The sequence below is a fragment of the Rhinolophus ferrumequinum genome, chromosome 18, assembly GCF_004115265.2.
Source record: "Rhinolophus ferrumequinum isolate MPI-CBG mRhiFer1 chromosome 18, mRhiFer1_v1.p, whole genome shotgun sequence".
Classification (NCBI taxonomy): domain Eukaryota; kingdom Metazoa; phylum Chordata; class Mammalia; order Chiroptera; family Rhinolophidae; genus Rhinolophus; species Rhinolophus ferrumequinum.
Window position 1 is genome coordinate 4,077,026 of NC_046301.1, and position 19,732 is coordinate 4,096,757.

Sequence of the window (19,732 nt, forward strand, 5' to 3'; positions counted from 1 at the left end):
CCATCCAAGTTGCAATAGTTATCATCTGTAATCTCCTATTTTCTTTCAAGGAAAGAAACACCACGGATGCAGAGGAAGAAAAGTACTGCACGGAAAGAACAAAAAAACTGTGAAGAAAGTCTTAAAAACTGCACTTACTAAAGAAGAGTGAAGTGTAGGAGGCCACAATACAATGAAATGAGTAAAAGGAGCACAGAAGAGCAAATGTGGGCAATAAAAGATGGAGATTAAGCACTTACTGACATACCATCCCCTTCTCTAAAGGGATCGGTCAGTATAAGCAAAACGCAGAGGGCACTCTTAAACCAGGATGACCTGAGAGAGTAGGAAGCAGAACCGAAAGCTCAGCACTGAACACCTTGAAAGTTGGGGCAATGCCGTATGATTTCACTGATATGCAGGACATAAAACTGAAAACAACAAAGGAACAAGACAAACAAATGAAGTAACAAAAACTCATAGACACAGACGATAGTTTAGTGGTTACCAGAGTGTAAGGAGGGAGGGGGGTGGTAGGTGATGGTAAACGGGATCAAATATATGGTGATGGAAGGAGAACTGACTCTGGGTGGGAACACACAATGTGATACGTAGATGATGTACTACAGAATCATATACCTGAACCCTATGTAACTTTATTGTTGCCTCAATAAACTAATTAAAATAAAAAACTTGGGGCAATGGTCAGAGCTGAGGCTACAGAAATAACAGCCAACAGGAAGAAACTTCTCAAACAAAAGGAACGGGAAGAAAGCTGAAAATTATTATTTATGCATAAGGAGAAAAGAATCTACTTTAAATATAGTAATATTCTCTAAAAGTCAATAATAAAGAACATACAAAACAACGGGATGCCCAAAGTACATGTCATAGTTATAGAGGCAATTTTGGTATTAGTAACATTTACAAAGAAACACTTCAACTGAGCCTGTAAATTAAAATTGTGACATAACTATACATCTTGTGAAATGAGTTTGCCCCCAGGAAACTATAATACAAAAAAAGAGGAAAAAAAATGAAATACTTGAAAAAAAATGAATGTCTACACATTAAAAAAAAAAAAAAATCAGTTTAAATTTGTGGTTGGAGCAATACATTTCATGAATAACCAAAAAAGTGGCTTGACTATATCTGCCTGCCAAAAGATCCTATTTCCCATCCCAACCCAGCCCTTTGGACAGAGTCATCTTTCATTTGTTCACACGAAACGAGATAGTAATCACATTGGTTACCCAATACTTATTTGTACTGAAAAAAATTTGGATAGCTAATAACATCAGGAAATGGAATATTCTGGGTGACTGTGTTTTCTGGTTACTTTAAAACCTAATTCAGTGCGTTTCCCCTCTTGCCACTGTTGGTTTTTATACTCGGAATTGAATGAGATTGGCATAAACCTCAGTAAATATTAAACTCTCAGAGTTGTGGTGAATAAATGACATGATGTATATAGACCAGTGCACATGGTAAATACTCCAAAAAAATGTTAGTTCCCTTATTCTTTTCCCATCCCTCTTGCTTCTGCCAACCACAGCTTTGCCTCCTTTTCTGCAGTTTAGGATCCAGGAGCTAGATTTTCACATGTGATCAGTCAATTTCCCAACAGAAGATTATATTTCTTTATTCCCTCAATCATCTGTTCAATGAGATTTAATTATAGGACACCCTCTAAAAGCTTCTCGCCTTAACTTTTTCCCTTCTGTCGTTAGTTTTCACTGAGGGATCACCTAAGCCCAACTCATAGTTGGTATCAGAGCCTAATGTCAGAGCCTATGATAGAGCACTGTCACAGGACACAGGAATACCGAATTCAAAAACCACGGTTCCCACCTCGGATGGTGACTTTTATGTACCAACTTCACTGGGCCACACATTGCCCAGTTGTTCAAATATTATTTCGGGTATTTCGGTGAAGGGTGTTTTTGCATGAGATTGACATTTAAATAGATGGACTTGAGTAAAGCAGATTGCCCTCCACAATGTGGTGGGCCTTGTCCAATCAGTTGAAGGCCTGAATAGAACAAAAGGATGACCCTCCCCTGAGTGAGAATTTTCCTGCCTGATGGTCTTCCAGTTGGAACACCTGTTTTTCCAGCCTCACCACCTTTGAAGTGGGTCATCAGCTCTTCATGGTTCTACAGCAGATTTCCAATCCTCAGACTCAAACCAGAACATCAGCTCTTCCTTGTTCTAGAACAACCTGTGGCCTTTGGACTCAAAGTGGGACATTGGCTCTGCAGGTTTTGGACTTGCCAGCCTTCATACCTGCATAAGCCATTCCCCCATAATAAATCTCTCTGTGTCTCTCTGTCTCTTTCTCTAGGTAGGTAGGTAGGTAGGTAGGTAGGTATGTAGGTAGGTAGGTAGGTAGGTATGTAGGTAGATATGTAGGTGGGTAGGTAGGTACCTAGATAGGTAAGTAGAGACATAGATACGTAGGCATCATAACGGTTGTGTTTCTCTGGAGAACCCTGATTGATACACTACCCTAGAGAAGCTCAAAGTTTAGTCATGGGGATACACCCAAGTAAAGTTTATCCATGAAGCCTTCCGCAAGCAATAACACAGAATATTATGCTACGAGCCAAGAAAGCCATCAAATTAAAAAAAAACTATCAATAAACATTCACTGAGTGAATTGAAAGTGCCTGATAGCAAGACCTGCCAAAGACAATATCAGACCATGTAATTCATGCCCTCAAGAATTCTCATAAAGTGAGGGATCCGGTGTCAGTTTACCACGAGGCTTGCCCTTTCCTGAAAATGCTGACGAGATGAGATTTCTCTGCTTTTATGAGTTAGTTGCTGTTTTTGAAGCAGGTCATTGGGAAATCAATTTAAAACAGGGAGTAGAGTTAGAAATTAGTTCACTCCCCTCAGAGCACAGTAGAAGTAAGAAGCAAACCAGCTCACCTGAATGGCAGCCAAGTTCTTCTGCTCCTGTGACGGTGCCTCGTGAACGAAGCGAAGCCAGTTGGAGTGCCGTGGGTTGGTAGCGTCCAAAATGTACAGAACTTCCCCCTTACTCCCGCGAACCTGAAACATAAGAGGCTCCAGAGTTTTTCCATGAAGTCAGGATTAACCATACGAAAAGTATCAATGTTAGCACACGGTATTTTTTCGTAAATATGTACCTTTCTTATTAACAGGTGTTGAGTAGATGCTGGACTGACAGCCCTTCTTCCCCATCAGCATACGTACAAACAGAGCCTACTATTTCATTCGGCGGATGTCTAGGTGACTCACAGTTGCCATCAACTCCCAGAAACATCCTGTGTTGATAGCTCTTTTCTGGTCAAGATTATTTATTTGTAGGTATATCGTAATACATGTGTCCCAACTGCAATTGTTCAGAGGACAACCATAATTGCAGCCCAACCTTTTTTTCCCACAGAAGATGCTAGCACTGCGTGGTTTCCCCAGTTGGGGGTGAGGTGGAGCTGGAAAGATCTTTTCAATCTCTCTCTCTACCTGCTTACTGAATCATATCCATATGAGAATGCTAATCTCACCAGTCATCCATTGGGTCGTAATTTCACATTTTAACTAGTGGATGAACAAAACAAGTTGCATTTTGTCTTTTCTTGGCCTGCTCATGGCTTACTGAGGACAGTGGGTTCCCTCTTTTGGGTTTCATGCCATAAACCCTCTAGGTCAGATCTATACAACTCAATTGGAGGGAGGTGGGTAACCGCCCAAGGAGCAGGTGGTCCGCTGGACATTCTTGAATCATTGAATCCAAGTTGTTTCAAATCTAGCTTCGCCAAACCCCTGCATTGTAGGTTACCGGGAACTTGCTCAGCATAATAAAGCATCTACCAGTCTGTATGCAACACTCGTTTTGTGTTGATAGTCAACTGGAATCCAGGAGAGGAAAGAGAAGGAAGGACTGATTCACTCTCCAGATCTCCAACACCAAGTATGTATAGTACAAAGACAAAGTCTATACATCCATCTCTGGAGATTAAGGGTGCAGGAAAAACAAATTCCAGATTTCTAACATTCTACTTTATAAAATAAAGCACAACCAGCCCAATCAGGTGTATATTTTCATAATATGTTAGGACAGTCATTCATTCACCCAACAAATACATCAGGGTTCAGTATCATAATAAAATCAGCAGTGATATATTCAGTACTGCTCCTCTGCCATCTGAGAAAAGGGACAGACACATGGCAGTGCCTTGTCCTGGACACGTGAAAAGTGATCCGGTACCACTTAACAGAGGCTAGAACCTGCCGAGTTCCTGCACAGTGACAACTGTCATTTAATATAAAGTGCAACAGTCACAGCTATATTGAAGAGTGAAGGTTTTCATTTTTACATAAGGGCTTCTCTCGCTTTCCCACTTTATTTGACATTTTTTGTGGAACTGGCTTAGGGAGCCCGTGCAAATCAGAGTTTGGAATTGAGGTGGTTTTACTGCACGATGAGAATGCTGATGTCATTCCTGGCCCTAGGTACACGGAAGACAATCCTCAGTAGAACAGTAATTGATAACGTTTCGTTTCCATAAAAATTAAAATAAAAGATGGTAATTTGGAAAACGAGTTTTGATCAGACCAAAAAAAATGCACTTTGCAAAAGTTAGATGCTGGAACGTGATACTACTAAGAGGAGTTTCGAGCCTTCTTCATTCATGAGACTTTAAAAACATTCCATTTAATACCGCAGGGTTCAGTATCAAATTCAAATAGGTACACGGAGACTTTAATATTAGCCATCTGACTAGAGCTTTTTTGATGGGGTTTCTCTGGAAAGAAAAAGGATGGGTTAGATGATCTCTGCATGTCTCTTCTAGATACTATGGCGTGAGGACATGCAATGGTTACGGAGGGAATAAAAACCCTGTGAGCAGATAACCTCGCATCTCTAGTGAGGTGCTGAAAATGGGGAGGTGCGGTGAGGGAGTGACCACCCACTTATAGTGGAGAAAAGGGGTTCCCAGAAAGACTGCAGGGACTTAAAGTCACTCAGGGAAGGGTGTTTAGAATAAAATAAATGGGCAGTTGCTCTGTTAATAAACCAACAAAGTTATTTCAAAAACAAATGTGTAGGCTACGATAGGACACCACTGCCCGTCATTATGTTGTTATGAGGTTGTAAGTAATATTAGATTGGTATGTAAATTTGGATGTATTGAAAGGGACAGATTTCCTAAGCATTTTAATAGAAAATGGAATTGTGTATGTCTCTTAAGGCGAATACAAGGTAAGAAGGTAACAAGCAACCAGGAAGTGCACACATCCAGTGGGCAGGAAAGGAAAATGAGAACCTCAGACTGAGTAATCGAACATAGCTGGGGCCGAAGGGCCTGGGAAAACACTGAGATGCATGAAGAACAAACAGTACCCTTGCGATTGTGCGTCACAGAGAACTCTCTGTCAAGCTTCACATCTTTGAAGAAAGAATTCCAAACATCCGCTGCATCTGATGTATATTGTACTCAATACGGGGCCACACACATACGGTTAAGATGAGCCAGTATCTGGGTGCTGTACGTGGTGCTGTCTACTCCACTGAGACGGTCCATGGACAAACCCACAGGTGTTCCCGACATAAAATCACTTGGACTGTGAGGATTTCAACAGCAGTTGTCAGGTTTAAATTACAGTTCTGAGAAACTTATCCTTTCAAGTGTCTAGTGACATTGCTACGTGTTCTACTTTTCCAGCGGTGTGTCCGTATAAACAGTTTGTTACTGCAGCTACAGGGGAACCTGGTAGGAGACTTTATTTCCAAATGTTTAAAATGAGTTATCTACTCTGCTTAAAGAAGGATACCTGGGGTCCCCTTTGAGGAGAGGGATAACGTGTCCTTTCACCGAGCCCAGCAGTGCTGCTGGACTTTTGTCATCACCCACTGGGCAGTGAGGGTTCTGCGTCGGGGAAGCACGTATGCAGGACAGTGGGACTCCCCTGGCCAAGTCTGTTATACAGTGAGACGTGTCCCAAATTCCCAAAGCATAGGAGATATAAATATGAGGTCTTTATAGACCTAAGTTCTCCTTGTAGCAATTATAATATCGAAAATTAAATTCCTGCTTCCCAGTGAGGGGTCTGGCATTTCATTAGAGAGATTTTTAAGTGGTTATTGAGGATTTGGGGGCATTTGAGAAAACAGGAATTATTTGAGAAATATGGCAGTATGTAAGATAGTAGGAGCAGGCTAGCTATATTTTTTCCTGGACCGTATACACATTTGTTAGAATCTTGAACTCTCAGTCTCTGCAGTTGCAGGTTTTCCTAAAACAGTTTTTTGGGGGGACCTGACCTCCATAGACGGCTTCTTGGTCTGTGTGACGGGCATGATCGGACCTCTGCCCTCCCGGCTGATCTCAGCGCCCACCACTTCTCCACGGCTCCCTCTGCCTCAGCCTCATGGCCTTGCTGCTGTTCCTGGAACAGACCTAATTTGTTTCCACCTCAGGGCCTTTCGATTTGCCTCACACAGGCTGCTCCCTCTACCTGGAAACTCTTACCCAGCCCTCCACTGGACTCAGCCCTTCATGGACAACTTTCCTTGGGTCACCTCCTCTGAGCCCTTCACCCCTCACTCCATTGCCTCCTACTCTGCTTTAGTTGTCAAGCGCTTACCTTTACCGGACGTTATATTCGATGCTTGTTTACTCAAGTGCCGGACCTCAGGCTCCACCTATCTGGTTCCCTGAAAGATCCCCAAAGCCTTAAGCAGTTCCTGGCACAGGACGCTCAGCAAATACTTGTGGAGTGAATGATTGTCCAAATGTATCATGAAAATCTATGCCTGATTGGGCCGGTTGTGCTTTGTTTTATAAAACAAAATGTTAGAAAGTTGGCATTTGTTTTTCCTGCGCCCTGTGTCCGAAAAGGTTAATTTATAGTCTTTATCCCACTCAGTAATGGACAGAGGGAACTGCAAAAGGATTCAGCTCCATAAGAGAAAACCCTGACAGGAAAGCAAAAGAGGAAAAAAAACAAAAATGAAAATAGATAATCAATACAAATTTTCTTAAATTAAATATTTTCTTTGTTAAATCGGTCAACTATAGACAGAGAAGCTTATTTATTATTTGGATGGTTAGTGTTCGCAAGGGAAGGGTCTATACTGTTACTTCCTTTTTGCTTTCCTTCAAGTATTTTGAACGCCTGGAAAATTTTTCATTCATTACATAGAGGCCATCAAGGTTCCCAGGGCAGAGCTTATCAGCCAGATTTGTCCCCAGACATGGCAAAATGTAACCAATAGACTTTTATTTAACATATGGTAAAACTGAATGGCAGTGAAACACAGTTAGTTCCAAAGATAGCAGTAATGTCCTTAATGAGAAGTCGCAATATGTTATGTTGTATGATTTATTTATTAAAGAAAATATATTTCCAGGGGTGGCCAGTTAGTTCAGTTGGTTAGAACGTGGTGCTAATAACACCAATGTTGCTGGTTCGATCCCCACATGGGCCACTGTGAGCTGCGCCCTCCTTAAACAAAATAAAAAGAAGAAGAAAATATATTTCCCTTTCTGTCAATAAGGCTTTTCAAAGAAGGTAGTTTTAAGCACTAAGACTTAGAGTCTGGATGTCTTTGGAGTATAAAACATCATTATATTTTCATATTTAAAGCACAGGCTTCTTCCTGCAATTGTTTCTAAAGGATGTGAGCCCTGATGCCCTGCCTCCGTGTTTAACTAACCAGCCTTCAGAATATCTTCAGGAGAGCACGAAACCAAGTGTGCTCAACTAATCGATGCTGACAGCACGTTGTTGTCAGAGTTAAAGCAAAGACAGGCACACTTTCAGAAGACAGCCAGCACCATCACCAGGAAACTGTTGTGATTTGGCATTTCTAAGCAAAGGGTGGGTTTTATTCCTGTTGACTTTTCAAAGGATTCCGGCTAAAATTCTTGCTTGCTTTGCTGGTTACACACACACACACACACACACACACACCATACACCACTGAGCATATCTGCCTTATCTCCACCCACCATACTATCTAATGGTCGCGACCCATGGACTCCCCCGCCCTCAGATGGGAAAGCAGATGGAGAGAAAACAGAGTCTCTTACGGATCCCTGTCTCTTTACTGAATAGCAATCAGAATATAATATACACAAAGTTAAATTACTTAAAAGGACTGATGAGAAAAACAAAGTCTCTTTTGCATTATAAATAATTAGTGCCCTAAATGTTTCAAGCTGAAGGGAACCTTAGGACTGCGTTCTGGAGTGGTTAAAATGCTAGACGAGGAATCAAAAGCCAGATGTTTGATATTCAAGCTCTGACTGCATCACTCTGGGTGAGTCATTTCCTCTAACTGAGCTGAGTTAGGGTCTCCTGACTTCTTAAACAGGGATGATAGTCCCTGCCCTGTGCCCTCACAGAAACGGTGTGAGCATAAAATGGAACGAGATACATGACAGTGCTTTACACCCACGTGTAATCATAAAGTATAAGTAAACAGAGAAAACGGGCTCACGGCACCTTAAAGGCAAACACTGCTTTCAATGGCACAGCTGGGAACATATGTACCATTTTTCTGCCATGTCCCCTTTTTCAAGGCACCAACATGAGGAATATCTGAAACACCACTATTCAAATCCAGATACATATTCAAATCGCCTCTGCTTGAACACCCGCTGTGGGACCAAGTGCCATTACAAGGCAGTAGCAAATCCAGATACCATTTCCGCTGAAGGGACACTCTTCGTCACGCCAAACAGAAACACGCTGCTCTGTGACACACGGCCATGAACCACAGCTCTGTCCTCTGACCTGGTTCTAATTTCTCTTCCACATACAGCCCTTCAAATTTCTAAAGGCAAGAGTCATGACATGACATCTTTTGAAAGAGCTGATCATGTGAAAAGCAATGATAATCTGCTAGATCCAGAGATCATATTTTTGAGGGTATTTTTTAAAAGAAGATGCTCTGTATCTGAAAACTTCTGGGCAAGGTTATAGGAACACTGAACAACAAGATCACTGTGCAGTCCACAGGGGGAGAATATAAAACAACAAGTCCAGTCTTTCTAACCCAAATTCCACTGCTATTGTCACTGTGTTCTCAGATTTTTCCTAAATACATAGTTCTTCTACAGCTATTAAAATGGAATCTGACCAACCCACTTAAATTAAGTGTATTTTCTTTATTCACATCTTCAAAATGCATGCAATCCAATACACAATCAAACGAATTATCTCGGTGTAAGACTGCACCTAACGCAACCATTGGTGCTAGTGGGAAATTGAAAGGGGGTATCTATTCAAAGGGCAACAGAAAATAGGAAGAGATAAGCCTGGCTCTTAACTTGGGAATTTTACTATATAAAAAGGAGATCGAGAAAGAAATGTCCTTTTAAATTAAAGTAAAAAAACAGAGTTAAGGAAAGAATGAAACAGGAGGGTGGGAAGGGCTGATTTAAAAGCCATGAACATAAGTAAAGTGGGTATGTAATATCGGAAAAGGAGAGAACAGAAGGAGAAAATCAGACAGACCCACCTTGCAGAAGGCATGACTTCGAGGCAGACAAAACTAGACAGACAGGCGTATGTAAGGTAACGGCAGGAAGGAATCCAAACACAAAATGTAAACAATGTTTAGGGTACATGCAAGTAACAACGAAAGCAGCCAATCCTTCTCAGACGCTCCTCCCACACATGTAGCCATCCAGGTGTTTGGCCGAGGAGTCCCAACTCTCCCTGTCCTAGTAGCATCACGACACAGCGGAAAGATGTCGAAACACGACCCTCACGTATAATTCACCGAAGGCCGCAGAGAGCCCCAGGACAGTATCAGTAAGGGCACTTTATGGTATGCCCTCCAAGTTCAGGAGCGGTCAGAAAAACAAGTCTTCTCCAGGAAGCTGATCTCTACTTGCTTGCGAAAGATTCGGGTTCCTCACTCAGAACTTCCAGCTAAATCCCTCACTTTCCGTCATCCACGTGGGAACAGCACGACTGGCTCCGAGAGGCCACGACACCCATGCAGACATGCGGCTCCCTAACTGTAGCTAGTTTTCTAGAATTCTGCCGAAAGGCTCACGCTGCCAGGAGGCACGTCTCTAAAACAGGATCTGTCCCTGCTCCGGACCAAGCGGTGTCCGGCTTCAACAACTGCTCTGGCCACCAAAGGCCTGCACGGAGCGCCGTCCACACCCAGCACATAAACAGGGCAGCAGCGGGTGTTTCCTGATAAAGCTGTGCTGTCCCCTTGAGCTCCTTTTATCCCAGCTGGCATTACATGTCCTGGCCAGGGGAGTGGACAGAAATGAGCACTCCCTCAGCGGGGCAGGGCTTGGACACTGTGAAGGATCCTTCCGGAATGTGGTCACTCCCAGAGACTTGGGGCTCAGTGGGCTGGTTGGGGGACAGTCTACTATCGCATTCTCACAGGATCGTCAGCCTGGTCCCTACACACCTGGGCCCCTCCCGGCTGGCTTTACACCCAGTGCGGTCAGTCTGGTGATCAACTTTCCCTCAGTCCCAGCCTTTATGGACAGGATCCAGCCATGTACTGTTGGATCCGCCCAAGGCCGGAGGAGGCAGCCTGTCTGCCAGCTGGCCTTCCTGGGACCTCCGCGTGCCAGCAGCCTACTCCTCTGGGACGGGTATGGACTGTGGGTTAGAGTTCCTGTGCATCCACTGAGCAGCACCTCGTGGACGGATCTCCTGGGTCCCCATCCGCCCTTGGACTCAAATGTCACTCAAACCTGGACCTGCTTGTGGCTCAGATCTCTGCCCGTTCCTGACCCCGAGCCTCCTAAACAAACGCCCTTGTCAGGATGGCGACAAAAGCTCTGGGTTTGCAGCATGTCTGACAGTGATCCTGTCTGAGCATAAACAGCATTTTCACACTTGACTCTTTTTCCTCGTTGCCTCAAAGTGTGTCTCCAAATCCATCCTTCACACGGCCCGTGAGTTCTCTGCATGGCCCCACCCGTCTCCTAACACCCAGGCCTGTTTCCAAGCTGCCCAGAGCTGTCAGGAGTCCCCGGTCCTCAGCTATTATTATAGTGCGAGGCCCTGCTGACCTGTCTTACCTCGGCTCAGGCCCCTCTACCCTTGTCCCACCGTAAAGCACGCATATGGTGGAGAAAGTACCTGATGAATGCAGTGTAAGGGCCTGTCCTCAATCTTGTTTTTTCACAGTTCACTGATGGCTGCTGCTGACATGCAATCACAGTAAGAACCACGGGCCAGTCCAGCCACAACACTGGCTCCGGTTGGGGAATGTCTGTGGGGGCTGCCACAGATAGTACATGCCCAGGGGTGTGCCCCAGGCATGCCAGCCAATAGCATTGCCATCGATAGGCTGAGACTGACCCAAAACACAGGTACATGCACACACACACCTAGCCCAGACCACCTAGGGACATGCATCCCCTGCCACGTGACAGATGCTCCATGAGTCAGGTTCCAAAAGGACGAGAGGCTCCCCTTTGGGTCAGTGCCTGCTCCTCTTACTGAACACGTGCTTTAGATCTCATCAAATTCATTCTACACAAACGGAAACATGAAAGAAAAGGTTTCTGAGTGAAAGAAGAAATAATAATAGTAATAACACTAGCAGTCGTTGAGGGTTTATTATATGTTATGCCCTCTGCTAATACGCACCTTTACACATATTATATAATTTACTCCTGAAAACAAAGGTGTGTGGTGGATGCTAATAGTAATCACATTTAAAAGATGAGGAAACTGAGGCACAAACGGAATAAATAATTTACCCAAGGTTTCACAGCTGGTTAAGTACTAGAGCAAGGGTTCAAAGCAGGACAAGCTGATTCCAGAGCCACCAGTGTCCTACCTTAATATACCTACAACCATGGGCTCTAGATGCCACCTGGTGAGCAGAACTCTGACAATGACCCCTGCTGACCCTCCCCCTTGGAGGAAGCGCTCCTGTCTGAGTGTGGGTGAACCCGTGCATATGATGATCTATCACTGCCATGATGCTTTTGGATCACAAGGGGAGATCACAAAGGGATCTCCACACAAGCTGTTAAAAGCAGAGAGTTTTCTGTGGCTGGGAAGCATGAGAGGGACTTGACACTGCTGAGATGGACAGGCCACAGGCAGCCTGAGAGTGGCCCCAGGGGCTCTAGGGGCTGAAGCAGTGTCTGGCCAACAGCCATCAACAGAACAAGGACATCACTGCTACAGCTTCACTGAACCGAATTCCACCAGCCTCCTGAGGAGCTTGGAAGCAGACTGATCCTCGAGGCCCACAGATAAGGTCCAGCCCGGCCAAACCTATGGCCTGCAATACCCTTAACCAGACAGAGCACCCGGACTTCCCGGCCACACAACTGCACGACACAGAGCACAGCTGTTCTTCTGCGCCACTACGTTTGTGGTCATTTGTCACAGCCAACAGCAGACGATTCATACCCACCCCAGTACCAAAACCAGTATTAGGTTTTCATTGCTGTACAATGACCGCAAACAGAACAGCTTAAAACGACACTGTTTCTCATCTCATCGTTCTATAGGTCAGAAGTCTGGAGAGCTTGATGGGGTTCTCTGCGTGGGTTTACGGGGAAAGCTCTGTGCAGGAATCTATCTACTTCGGAGCTCCACCAGGTTATCACAAATTCCAGTCCCCTGAAGCTCTAGGACGGAGGGAGGTCCTCATTTTCTTGCTTCTTTCACTTTAGATGAGATGATAAATGACGATCTACAGCCTACCTAGGTTTAATTATGTAAAAAAATGCAAATGCCTTTAAATATAATATAAACGTAAGTTTAATGTAAGGAGTTTAGTCTCATATTAAATGAAGAAAAGAGAGACAAAGAATAGGAAAGGGATCTTCTACATATTCTTTTTAAATTTCAACTCTAATTCTTGGGTTACAGAGTAATCAGATCCTCTTATAAAATTTTATAAGATATATGTTTCTACATTTTCCTTTTCATCAGTTTCTCCAAATATTAAACCCTAAATTATGTTTTTTCACATTTATTATAGAGCTGCCTGAGTATACACTTTCACTAGCATATACAGAGCTATTAAACTTATATCAAGAATTTAACACATAAGGAAACTATTGACCATAAATATTTTTCTATTACTTTTTCACCTCATAAAGGCATAATAAGCATTAAAAATACAGATGTAGAACACAACAGAGAGGAGAAGGTGGGGAAATTGACACTCTAAAGGTATTATGTAACATTGGTTTGAGTTTTTTAAAGTATGCTTACAAATCTAGAGCTTTCCCTAAGAGAGTGTTTTTAATTTTACAACAAACTACCTTTTTTTTTGGTAAGTCATATAAAATCACAAGTGACAAAAACACCTTCCTTATCCACAGATATCTCACTTCACTGCCAGCTGTTAGCACAAGAGTGAGAAAAACCTGTCCTAGCACGTACAAAACCCTGACGTTCAACTGTAACGACCAGCTCACTGGACCCCGTTCACCTTCCGACTGCACTCACGGGGTGAAACGCACACAATGCGGGGATGTCGTGTGCAATGAACTCCTATAAGACGGAACACCTTGTGCGACGGGGTGGTATCATGTTCCGTCTCGAGAATATACGTGACCTTTTACGTGCATTAACAAAGAGCCCCTTACCGACTCTCACGCCTACTGCTTTCCTCACGTATTGTTACCCTATTATGTTTACCTTCCATGGTTCTCTCCTACAGAAATATCTACAGTCCTTGGGCTTTTACTTAAACAAGAACTGGAAATGTTCCTATTAAACACCATAATTCCTTAACCAGATGTGTTTGGAAAGCTGATGTTTTCTGAATTTTAGAAATGAAATGTGGTGCATATACTGTGTTTACATAACATTTCTACAGGGTTTGGAACACCATCCGAAATCAAACACATTCATACTTCTGGAACTCAATGTACGAAGAGTCATGCTAAGGAGGATAAAAACAAAAGGCTACCAGCAGGCTCACCTGAGTTCAAGTCAGATTTTGCGGCTAAGTAAGTTGTTAAAAAAAAAAAAAAAAAAAAAAAAAATTGGTTTTCAGAGCTTTTTGGATTTCAGGTTTCCAGATGAGTGACTATGACCCTAGAGGTTACAATGAGTGATTAGATAACCCATTAGAGTCCTTTTTCTCCACAGAGGTGAGATAAATTTATTAGAGTGATGGCAGGTGCTCTGCCACCGGTACCAAGGGAAACTGCAATGCCACAGAATTCAAGAAAAACACGCTAATTTCCTTGCCGCAGAGATCCTTGAAGCGCTACATCTGAAAAGGCTGCCTAGCAGCAGGGCCTTTGTGACAGCCGCTCAGCATACAACTCCTAAGAAGATGGATTTTCCTTGTGCAGAACTAACCCAACACTCTCTGACCTGGAAGTGAAGCCCATAGATTAAAAACAGAGCATATAACACTAAATCCCACAGCCTCTTCCATGCATCAGAATATATTCCTCCTTGGGTCACCTGCAAGCCACACATTAATATGCAAATTGGAGACAACAGGCAAGACCTTGAGAATATGTCAACACATCCCCCTTTGGGGCTTGAAATGCCTGAGATTTGTAAAATACAAAATTATCATCTTAAATGTAGACAAAAGCCTATGTGTGTGTGTTAATTGATCTCTAGGGCCTTTCAGAAGGAAAGATTTTTTTAAAAAACATGATTCGTTAATCAACAGTTAAAAAGTAACAAATATGCACATCAAAACATTAATTATCTAAGCTGTCCTAAAAATTCTTCCAAGAACAAAGTACTTTCAGAGTACTCATTTATCATACAGGGAGGAATTATAGGCCAAATCATTAAATAGAATTTATTCAAGTTCATGAACATTAATCTTCTTTATATAAAATGAAAACATTCAGGTAGAATTTCATGCAAACTTTCAGCAGTGTTTGGAGAGCCTCCATTGTGTACAAAGTAGATACATGCAAGCTAGTGTTTTTTGACTAGTAGAAAATACCGTGTCTAACTTTAGGAAAAAATTCATTAAAACCACTTTTTTTTATATTAAACATAAATTAGCACAATTTGTTACTAAAACAGACCAGAAACTAAGTAACCACGCAACAGCTTATATACTCAAATACAAACAATCTGCTCAGAGACTTCCAGCATGCCTGTTTTTCTCATGTTTAATTTACTACATAATAATAGCTAAAGGTCTTGGCAAACAAAAACGTAAACTACCCTGAATACAAACACAGCCTGTGTTGCTATAACATTAGAGGATCCACAGATGGTTGGCATCAAGAGACTGGCACAAATACAAAAACAAAACAAAACAAAAAAACTAGAAAGACAAGTAAATAAAAAAGACAATGTGGAGAGAGAACAAGGTATGTTGGAACCTCTTTTGCCATACTGAAAAAAGAAACAAACCGTCATGTCAACACACAAGAGAGCTGAATCTCTGTAGAGTCTATGCATCTGAGGTCTTGGGGAACACTCGGGCTCAGCTAAGCAATGCAGGAACTAGAGAACACAAACAGCCTGCCAGACTCTGCATGAGGGCACTGTGTAAGGAGATGGCACAGTTTAAGGGGAGCGTGTGGGGTAGGGAAAAGAAGGGCGAGAGGGAGGCGGATGGGGCACAGAGAGTATGAGTTGAGGAGGAGAGTGGAGGAGAAGACGGGAGAAGCAAGAAAGAAGAGAGAAGAGGCAGGCCCTAGCCTCCCACTCCGAGACTCAGCCTGCACATCTGTGGTGACCAGATTATGAGGAGGTTCTGACCAAAACTGAAAAAAAAACAAAAACATGTCGATTCACCTCTTCCATTATTCCAAAAGTCCTACGCAACTACAGCGTGTCGGGCACTGCACTCGGCATGGGGGCACACAGATGAAGACCCTTCCCTTTTCATGTCATTCCATAGACATGTCCTGTTTGCACTGAGACGTCAAAGGTCAGCATTTAGTGACTGTGAAGGAGCCCACAGTCCAGCTAGTGGTGACAGACACCTCAGTGTGTGGTGAACGCAGTGCAGCATCTGCCTCAGGTATCAGAGCAGCAAAGAGGGCCCCAGAGTCGTGGCAGGAATAAGGGTCAGTGGACGGTGCACATGAAGGGACCCACAAAAGCCAAGGCACACGTGTGGGGTGAGTGAAGTGTAAACTATAAAAGAGCTAAGTGAGAAGCAGGAAGGACAGAGCAAGGGTAGTGAGGTCAGCGACCCATGAGATCTCGGGCTTCATGTGACACTTCGTGGCACGTTGGGAAGAGAGTATAGACCATGAGAATTACTCCGAGTGGATTCTCGGCAGTCAGAACAGCCAGAGTTCCGGACTCTTCCCAAGGGGAGATGCAATCGTTCCGTGTAGGTGGGCAAAGCCCCGACAGACAGAAGTGGACACTCCTGTTAGGTTTTCTGTGTAAGACCTGGCTTCTGTCTGGCTCCTCACTGTGTGCTGCACAGGAGGCCGCCCAGAGCAGTTCTAACATAGATCCACCCAGCAGAGGAAGCTGCTTTACAGCAAAGCCCTGCCTTCATCCCCGCTAAGCTCAAACACTCCCCACCAGGGAACTCTCCACCGGTGACGGCCACACAGGTTTCTCTCATGTTGATTAGAAACACGCTTCTCTCTAGTTCCACATAATGTTTTGTTTTGTTTTGGAGTTCCACCCTTAAACAGGAAAGCTAAGCCTTCACCTTCTTCCACATGACAACACTTTAAATCCCATGCAGACAAAGAACTGATGCTGCATCTGCTCTTCTTCAGCTTCAGAGCCCCAGTTCCCTGCACTGACTGACCGACAGGGCGCAGTCTCCAGTGTGTGACTGCTCTCTGTGCAATGTCAGCTGTTTACCAATTTCCAGGTCAACAGCCAACACCCAGACTTGACACATGACCCTCCCAATACAGTCTGACCAGTACATAGTGCAGTAGCATTATTTTCTCCCATGATCTCAACACTACGTCTTTATTGCAGTCTGGTTTCTGATCTAGCCACCAAGTCATATTGCTAAGCAAAATGTCCATAAAATCAAGTAAACCCTTAAGACATTCTCATATGAGTCAATATCAGGTCTGGTATCCCTCATCTTAAACTTCAAAATTGACTTTATAGTTATTCATGCTTAATTTTATCACATAAGCATTTGGTCCATCACTGTAGTCACTAACAGTTTTTAAATATTGACTATATAGCTTAAAATGTTATCAATCCTTCACATTCATTAGGATGGCTATTATTAACGAAACAGAAAACAACTGTTGGCAAAGATGTAGAAACTGGAACCCTTGTGCACTGTTGGTGGGGTTGTAAAATGGTGCAATTGCTGTGGAAAACAGGAGAGAGGTTCCTCAAAAAATTAAAAATTAGATCCAGTATTATGACCCAGTAATCTCCCTTCTAGGTATACGAGTGTAGCCAAAAGAATTGAAAGAAGGGTCTCAAAGAGATATTTGCACACCTATGCTCACTGCAGATTAATCACAAGAACCAAATGTCTATTAACAGATGAATGGATAAACAAAACGTGGTCTAGACATACACTGGAATAATAGTCAGCCTTCCAAAGGAAGGAAATCCTGTCACGTGCTACAACATGGATGGACCTTGAAAACATTATGCTGAGTGAAATAAGCGAGTCACGAAAAGGAAAACTACATGATCCCCACTCGTATAAAGTGTGTAGAGTAGCCAAAGCCATAGAAACAGTGGAATAGTGGTTACCAGGTTGTGGGGCTTAAAGGGTAAAAGACAGTTGTTGAACGGGTGTAGAGTTCCAGATTTGCAAGATGAAAAAGTTATGGAGACCTGTTTCAAACTAATGTGCATACACTAAACACTGCTGCAGTGTACCCTTAAAAAAAAAAAAAAGGATGAAGATGATAAATTTCATTATCTGTTTTTGTACCACAATAAAAAAAAGTGAAAAAAATATTGCCTACCCCCCACTCTGACCCCAGCTCATACATACCGTGTGTTCAAGTATGTTCTCAATTTTCCTAAGTCATTGATGAAAACATTGAACAGGAAGAGCCAAGACAGAGCTTACTTTTGAATTAAAACCCAACAACACTAAGTGGTCAATCACGCGTCAATCCTTCTAACCACTCTATCGCTCAGGCCACAGTTCTCCGTCTGCCCAAAGTTACCATGGTGCCACTGTCACATGCTTCACTCAAAAGCTGTTCATGGGACTCTCTCCGGCTCTAACAACCATTACCAGCACGTTGACCTAACTCTAACTCGGTTACACCCAATTGGCCTCCAGTGTTTGCCACTTTCCCAACTACTCTCAATGTGTCTGCTATTTCATTTCAAAATTCTGTAGTTAAAGAACTTGATAATTTTCAGAATCTACCTTTTCCTCACTAGGGACTTCATTTGCCCTATTCTCCATGACTTCTCAAAAAGTAATACAAAGATTCTGCAAGAACAGCTTTGTTTATTTTTTCAGCATCCAACTATATACCTTTTCTGGGACTGGAGATATGAAGTAATTTAAATGGGTGCTTTTTTTTATTAGCACCTCAGACATTTCTGCCTATGATGTACACTTTATAAAATGTTACACACTTTGTAAAAGGTTCACCCAGATTTAGGTCACTTTCATTAACGGAGATTTTCCCGATCAATTGCCCAAGTAATCAAAATCCAGAACTCAAAAATCCCAACAGTAAAAAATTCTATTATTGAAAAGGGAGATTTGCCGGCTGGTGGCTCATGCGGTTAGAGCTCCATGCTCCTAACTCCGAAGGCTGCCGGTTCGATTCCCACATGGGCCAGTGGGCTCTCAACCACAAGGTTGCCAGTTCAATTCCTGAGTCCCCGCAAGGGATGGTGGGCTCTGCCCCCTGCAACTAAGATTGAACACAGCACCTTGAGCTGAGCTTCCGCTGAGCTCCCGGATGGCTCAGTTGGTTGGAGCGCGGGCTCTCAACCACAAGGTTGCCGGTTCAACTCCCACAAGGGATGGTGGGCTGTGCCCCCTGCAACTAGCAACGGCAACTGGACCTGGAGCTGAGCTGCGCCCTCCACAACTAAGACTGAAAGGACAACAACTTGACTTGGAAAAGTCCTGGAAGTACAAACTGTTCCCCAATAAAGTCCTGTTCCCCTTCCCCAAATCGAAAGGAAGGAAGGAAGGAAGGAAGGAAGGAAGGAAGGAAGGAAGGAAGGAAGGAAGGAAGGAAGGAAGGAAGGAAGGAAGGAAGGAAGGAAGGAAGGAAGGAAAGAAAGAAAGAAAGAAAGAAAAGGGAGATTAATATGTGAAGTCTATAATAATGACTTAATCCTAGATCAACAAAGCCTAGAACGTGGGAATAGGAAGCAGGGGAAGTGAAAATGTTATCTTTTCTCTCTGTCTTTACTTATTAGATGAAATAGAGATTAAATATGTGTAATTTACAATGGGATTTCTGCTTCAGCATCACAAGAGAAGATAAAAACCAACGAAACATCATCGGAATTAACTCCATTTGACGGGTTTCACATCTCAAGCCCATTCCCAATAAAAACCCTGAGCTCACTAAGAATCAAAAATGTCATTTTCATATGACAACCGTAGCCAATTTAAATCAAAGCCAATATACTGCAGGCTGAAACACAGAAGCACAGACACTGACATCAGGAATAACTCCCATTATTACTTCACACCAGTCTGAAATTCCCGCCAGTGCCAACGCAATGAACTGAGACTTTCTCCGCCCTGCAGCCCCGCAGCAGGTGCACTGAGGAAGCTGGTCCCGGCGGCAGCTCTCTGTCTTTCTGAAGCACATGAGCCTCTGGCCCTGACAGGAAGGGTACGTCCGTCCTAGGGTCGGAGACCACGGCCACCGCTCCCAAGGCGATG

At 43.3% G+C, this 19,732-nt stretch overlaps 1 protein-coding gene across 2 annotated transcripts in view; it reads right to left on the minus strand.

The window, feature by feature from the left end:
• Positions 1-19,732, minus strand: part of PRDM5 (PR/SET domain 5) — a 121,337-nt gene that overhangs the window by 77,420 nt on the left and 24,185 nt on the right. For both annotated transcript variants that reach the window (XM_033133356.1, XM_033133355.1), the window contains one exon: positions 2,914-3,036. In XM_033133356.1, coding sequence (XP_032989247.1) covers positions 2,914-3,036 — 123 coding nt within the window. The remainder of the gene's footprint in view (positions 1-2,913; positions 3,037-19,732) is intronic.